The sequence below is a fragment of the Echinops telfairi genome, unplaced genomic scaffold (genome assembly GCF_000313985.2).
Source record: "Echinops telfairi isolate 266 unplaced genomic scaffold, ASM31398v2 ScPeMD7_22;HRSCAF=79, whole genome shotgun sequence".
Lineage (NCBI taxonomy): Eukaryota > Metazoa > Chordata > Mammalia > Afrosoricida > Tenrecidae > Echinops > Echinops telfairi.
The window spans coordinates 5487482-5493407 of NW_022103919.1; the positions used below are offsets into that span (position 1 = coordinate 5487482).

Genomic DNA, 5926 nt, shown 5'->3' on the forward strand with positions numbered 1-5926 from the left:
GCCCTGCACAAGGAGACTACTCCCCACCCCCAAAGTCCCAGGCCTAACTGAGGTGGGTGGGTTTGCTGGCTTATGGGATGGGGTGACACTTCCCTCAGCCTCCCTCTGCTCTGTTCCTGGGCCTGCCCCCCGCTTTCCTCGATCCTCCCTAGCCAGTGAGAGCTGGATGGGTCCTCGGCCTTTGCTTCTGATGTCTCTTCTTCCAGGAAGCCCTCCTTGACTCCCACGCTTAGACTGAGGCAGGACTTTCTAAGGCAGCCCCTTTGGGCTAACTGGCCCCATCACCCACCTTAGTCCCTCCATGTGCCCCCTCTTGGCCACCACTGGGCTCCCAGTTTGGTGCCTGGTACAAAATAGGTGCTCACTCGGTACCTGGGACTCCTTCCTTTAGCCAGTGGGAGGATTTGCACCGAGCCTGCTGCCGGGCCCTGGTCCAGGCACTGGGACCTCAGAGTGGGGGAGTCGGGTCAGCAAAGTGAGTGAATGACTTGGCACCTTCTGTTGGGGGAAAAATCAGACCAGGAAGTGCAGGGGTTAAGGCTTGCTGTTTTATGCTGGGTGGCCAGGAGCGTTTGCAGAAGGTGAGGGACGGAATGGGAACACCACGGGGAGAAAGACACTGAGCGGAGTCGGCAAAGGAGAAGATGTGGTTCCAAGGCCTCCGTGAGACTAACTGCCAGTAGGACCATGGGGAGCCGGGGAGGAGGCTTGTGCAGGACTCCAGGAAAGAGGGGCTGGTGGCCTGGATGGGGGGCCACAAAGGGATGTGGGGGGCTGGAGTCTGGGTGTGTTTTGAGAGTGGCGCTGCCAGGGTTTCCCGCCAGTTGATGGGGAGTGGCGGGGAGGGCTCAGTCACTCCTCGGGAGAAAGAGGAGGCTTTCTACCCCATAAAGAATTACTCACTAGGCAGTTCTGCCCTGTCCTGCAGGGACACCCAGTGGCTGTGTTTGGTTTATGAATTAGACACTCACTGAGCTGTTCAGAGGAGCCCTGTCAGAGGAGCCCTGGTGGCACAGGTGGCTAAGTATTGGGCTGCTGGCGGCAAGGTCGGCAGTTCAAGTCCACCAGCCGTTCTGCAGGAAAACCACGAGACTGTTTTGGTAAAGATGTACAGTCTCAAACTGTGGAGCATGCCACTCGATCCTCCTGGGCAACCTTGGGTAGGAACCAACTTGATGAAAGTAGGTTTGGTTTGGAGAGAGGGATCGGTGGGTGTATTGTCTGGAGCTTAGTGGGGCTGTCGGGGCTGAGACTAACTCTGGGAGCAACATAACAGAAGGAGGCCCACGGGGTGGGGCGTGGGTCAAGAAGAGGAGGAGTCCTGGACTGCCAATGTAGGAGAGAGGCATTGTCACTTGACCACTGGGGCCCCTCCCCCGGGGGACATGCATTGTTGAATGCCTTGAGCCCGGAGTGTGGTCCTCTAGGACAGCAGTGTCCGTGTGGACCCCAGTACTCCCAGCTTCACCGAGACCTTCTGCCCCGATAGGGTCTGCTTGCAGCCAGGGGCGTTAGCTGCATGCACTTCCTCTGCCCAGGGCACTGCATTAAGTAGCCTGCACTGAGCCCTGATAGGCGTTGGCCCTGGGATCCTCTGAGGACCCTGGTGGAAAGTAAAGTGAGTCAGGGCTCACCCTCTGGATGGGCCCTGGCCAGCATGGGACTTAGGTGGGACACGTGCAGCTTCGATCTGTGATGGGGAGGATCTCGGGGGAGCAGGGGCTCGGCGTCGGCAGTCAAGGAAGGCTTCCTGGAGGTGGCGGCATCCATGGGGGCCCCTGCAAGAGGAGCAGGAGTTGGCAAAGACGGGAGGCCAGGGCTTCCAGGTGGAAGAGCCTCATGTCTCGCAGTGCCCTGGAGCAGGGGCTTCTTTCCTACTGCATTCAGGTCATCCCTTGCCTGGGGAGGGGCCCGGCCTCGAGCAGGTGTCGGCTGTGGGGAGGCTGCTGTACCTGGGGCAGGCCCAGCCCAGCCAGGAGGGCACCTACACCTGTGAGTGCAGCAACGTGGCGGGGAACAGCAGCCAAGACCAGCAGCTGCAGGTGCATGGTGAGTCCGCCAGGTGGCGGAGGGCGGGGCGAGGAGGGCCGGGAGGGGGTGGACTGCGGGGTCAGGTCCCGAGTGAAGAGGGGAGCAGTGAGGATGAGGATGCTACCTTGTTCTCTCATAGAGAATTGGTCCTTCCCTGACTGTTTTCTCAGCATGGGACCATGTGCACACGGTCCCTAACACCCCCAAGGACCCACGGCCCCTGATTACCCCCCAGTGACCCAGAGCGTACAGCACTTCAGGGAGCATTCGAAACAAGAGAACTGCCCAAATTATAGGAAGCTCCCAGGGACCTTGGAAGTCTACGTGGGATTCTGTTTGTCTGCCAGGGATGGACTCAATCATCGTAACTCGTGACTCACTCGCTGCTGCGTGACAACCCTACAGGAAGGGGTGGGACTGCCCCCTTGACTTCCCAAGACTGGAACATTTTTCCCCCCACTAACATGCATACCTTTTTTTATTGTGAGTGGAGGTTTAGAGCCAGTCAGTTTTCCATCCAACAATTCATGGACTGTTTGTTTTCTGCATTCCCCACTGTGAAAAACATTCCATTCTCATTCCATGTCCTCTGGTATCTACATTCCTCTTGGGACTCAGCCGCAGTGAGGCGGGTTTCTTTATTAACTGTTCCTACCTTCTGAGCTTGGTCCTGAGGATGGCCGCCTCTTGATCTCAAATTGTTGATGGGTCTAAGGAGGATTTACCCCCTTGGTAGCTGAAAAATTGAGTTACAGGGCTGAGCTCAGTTCCGGGTCTGAACAGTAACTAATTGCACACCCTTAGGGGTTCCGCCAGTATCTTTCTGACCAGTTAACCTGGGATTTGCTATCATTTTTAGCTTTGCTTCATATCTTTCTCCCACGGTACTCCGGACCTTTAATGCAATCTCCTTCGTAGAGGTCAATAGCAGTAGCTGGGCACCATCCAGTCCTTCTGATCTCAAGACGGTGAAGTCTGCTGTGTGTGCAATAGCGTCGGTGCTATTTAAATTAGACATAGACCACTGCACGGGGGGCTTTAAGGAACGAGATAAAAAATTCTCTACCAGGGGCCTTCAAAACATTAATAGGGAATGAAATTTTTAAATTTTCGTGAATTTTTGAAGCCCCCCGGTATACACATCTGAATATAAGGTAACTCCAACCATCATCATAAAATTAAGGCAGCTGTTTTATTCTGAACTGGAAAGCGGCCCAGCCATTGAGAGTGTGCCCCACAGTGAGAGGTGCTGCCCCATCCACTCCATCTCAGGCTATCCTTTTGGGAGAAAAAAAGTATCAGAATTCTTTAGTTATGCCACCGATTGAATGTTTTTATTCCGAGAGACGTGGCATTGGTTGACATCTAGAATTGAGAATAATAAAGCACCTAAGTACTGGAGAACATACTTCACGACAAGCTGCCCTTCTAAAACAGTAGGTCAGTTTGGGGTTTTATATAACAAGTTAGGGAGACTTGCACCTCAGAATTGCTAAGTAGCCATTCTGCACTTTCTGGGTCTCAGCTTGCAGTCAGGTTAAAGGTGAATGACTGTATTCTCCCAGGGCTGCAGAGCCACAGTTCCTGCTTAAATGAGTGTGGTTTGTCTAGGGTTTCATAGTTCTCGCCGCATCACAATCAGCTCTACTGTTCTTTTCATTTTTAAATATTCGGATCAAATCATCTGGCAAAGGAAAGATAACCTAGCCTCAAGTCTAAAAGAATGGCAAAGGGGAAGTGGGTGATTTTTCTGTTCAACTATCAGGTCTTGACAAGTAGTGTGCTCGCTGGCAGGGAGCGCGTGGCCCTGTGCCCAGAGCCTCACGGACTGTCCTCGGGCATCACAATGGTCGGCAGGCCCGTTGTAGGCTGTCCACACTGGCTCTCCGACAAGCAGCTGCGTTGCTTGGACTCAGTTCTTTTCATCCAGTGTGAAACTTCCCACAGGAAGTGTTAATCGTGTCTCCATTCTCCACGAAAATTCCGATCCTCTTGTCCTCTTTAGCTCTAACATCAGAAATAGCCACTTCCCTCCAGGATCTATCGAATGTCATCATCCAAGTGCTAACGTTCCTCATGAAACAGTTCATCTTTTCTTCATCATTTGGTGGCTTATCATGGCATCTTGTGATCGTGTCCACCCAGGGCTAGTTTCTCCCTTTTCGGATCTCTTCTCATTTTGGACTTTGCTTATCCTTGTCAGCACCCAATGTCCAGTAAAAAGACACCACACTGACTCGGTCGCTCCGGGCCAGCTGGGCGACTGGGCTCCGGTCAGTGGGGTTTCCTCCAGTCGTCCTGGGACTCGTCCCCTGCTTCCACATCTTCCCCCCTGGCCGCAGCTCAAACTCCAGGGACAACAGAGACGGCAGCACTTTATGGGAGCGGAAAGCCTCGTCTTTCTCTGATGGGGCAGCTGGTGATTTTGAAAGGCTGACCTTGAGGTTGGCAGCCAATGGGAAACCCACCACGTTCCCAGGACCCCATCATCGCTAGAATGTAAACCTGGGGAAGCCCCATACCACATCCCATGCTGACGTCATCCAGAGCCTTATCCTCACCCCTATCTGCCCCCCTCCCCCCTACGCTCTAAATGTTGGGGACCCTCTGGTTTCTGAGGGAGCAAAGCCCTCACAAGGCCTCAAAGGACTGCAGGGTTCTCCAAGCTGTAGGGTTCCAGTAGGGGTGGTTGGGGCATCTGGGAAGAGCGGGCATGGCCGTGGGGCACCGTTAGGACCCATTACAGAGATGGGAATGGAGACACAGAGAGGCAAGGCCACACCACCAGTGAGTGGTGGAGGGTGCAGGGGTGGGGGGGAACCCACCAAGTGCCCGTCCTGGGGCAGCTTTCTCAGACCCGCCCTTTCTCAACCCAAGTTCCCCCTCAGATCGCTGGCCCCCGGGAGTCATACACACAGGTCTCCGTGGTCCAGGACAGGGAGACCACTCTGGAATGCAACGCCACCGGGAACCCCCCGCCGACAGTGACATGGGAACGGGATGGCCGGCTGATCGGGGCCGAGCCTGGCCTGCAGCTGCAGAACCAGGGTCAGAGCCTGCATGTGACACAGGCCCGGGCTGCCCACGCCGGACACTACAGCTGTGTGGCCGAGAACATCGCTGGGAGGGCCGAGAGGAGGTTTGCTCTCTCTGTGCTGGGTGAGGACCTGCGGCAAAGGTCAGGCGGGGCTGGGCTGGAGGGCAAGGCTGGTTCAAGCCCAGCCGCAGGCCTCACCCTGTCTTTCTGGACTCGGCGGTCTCAGATACCGGGGTGCTGCTGGGGGCAGCTGTCAACCCTGCCCTCAAAAACGAGGGGCGGGCCCCAAAGAGCCCAGAGTCCTTCCATCATTCTGGCTCCCTTCTTTTCCCCCTTGCTTCCTCCTCCCTGCTCTCCCTCCTCCTGTTCTTCTCTCTCTTCCCCCCTCATCGCCTCCTTCCTCACTGCCGCCTACTGCGCTCCGGGCACTGGGTAGATGAGCAGTCTCTGTCCCCAGTGAATGCATCCCTGGGCGGGGCAAAGGGACGCACTTCTCGACCAGCGGGGAGGTTGGCAGTTCGAGACAGTCAGGTGTACTTCAGGAAGAGGGCCCGGGGCTGTCCTTCTCGGGGAGGGGAGGTCAGCCATTGGAAGCCGTGGGGAGCACAGCTTACTCAGACACAACTGGGGCTGCTAGGAGGCAGGGGAGGGAAGGGGAGTGCTCTTCATGGCTGGCACGTGACAGAGGAAGCTCAGGGGCCTGTGAATGATCAGAAAGCCTTGAACTCTTGTGAGAAGTCAGGGCAGCCTCCTGGAGGAGGTGACCTGTAGGCGCTCAGTAGGGTTTCACCAGGTGCAGGAGCAGGTGCAGGGGAAGGGCCCCGGCCCTGTTAGTGGACTGCAGCTGCTCCGTGGGAA

At 56.0% G+C, this 5926-nt stretch overlaps 1 protein-coding gene and 1 pseudogene across 1 annotated transcript in view; one reads left to right on the forward strand and one right to left on the reverse strand.

The window, feature by feature from the left end:
* Window positions 1-5926, forward strand: part of HMCN2 (hemicentin 2) — a 180999-nt gene that overhangs the window by 113965 nt on the left and 61108 nt on the right. The window contains exons 41-42 of the mRNA XM_013007377.2: window positions 1888-2049; window positions 4909-5190. Of these exons, the coding sequence (XP_012862831.2) occupies window positions 1888-2049; window positions 4909-5190 (444 nt within the window). The remainder of the gene's footprint in view (window positions 1-1887; window positions 2050-4908; window positions 5191-5926) is intronic.
* On the reverse strand, window positions 3741-4563 carry LOC123521506 (annotated as a pseudogene).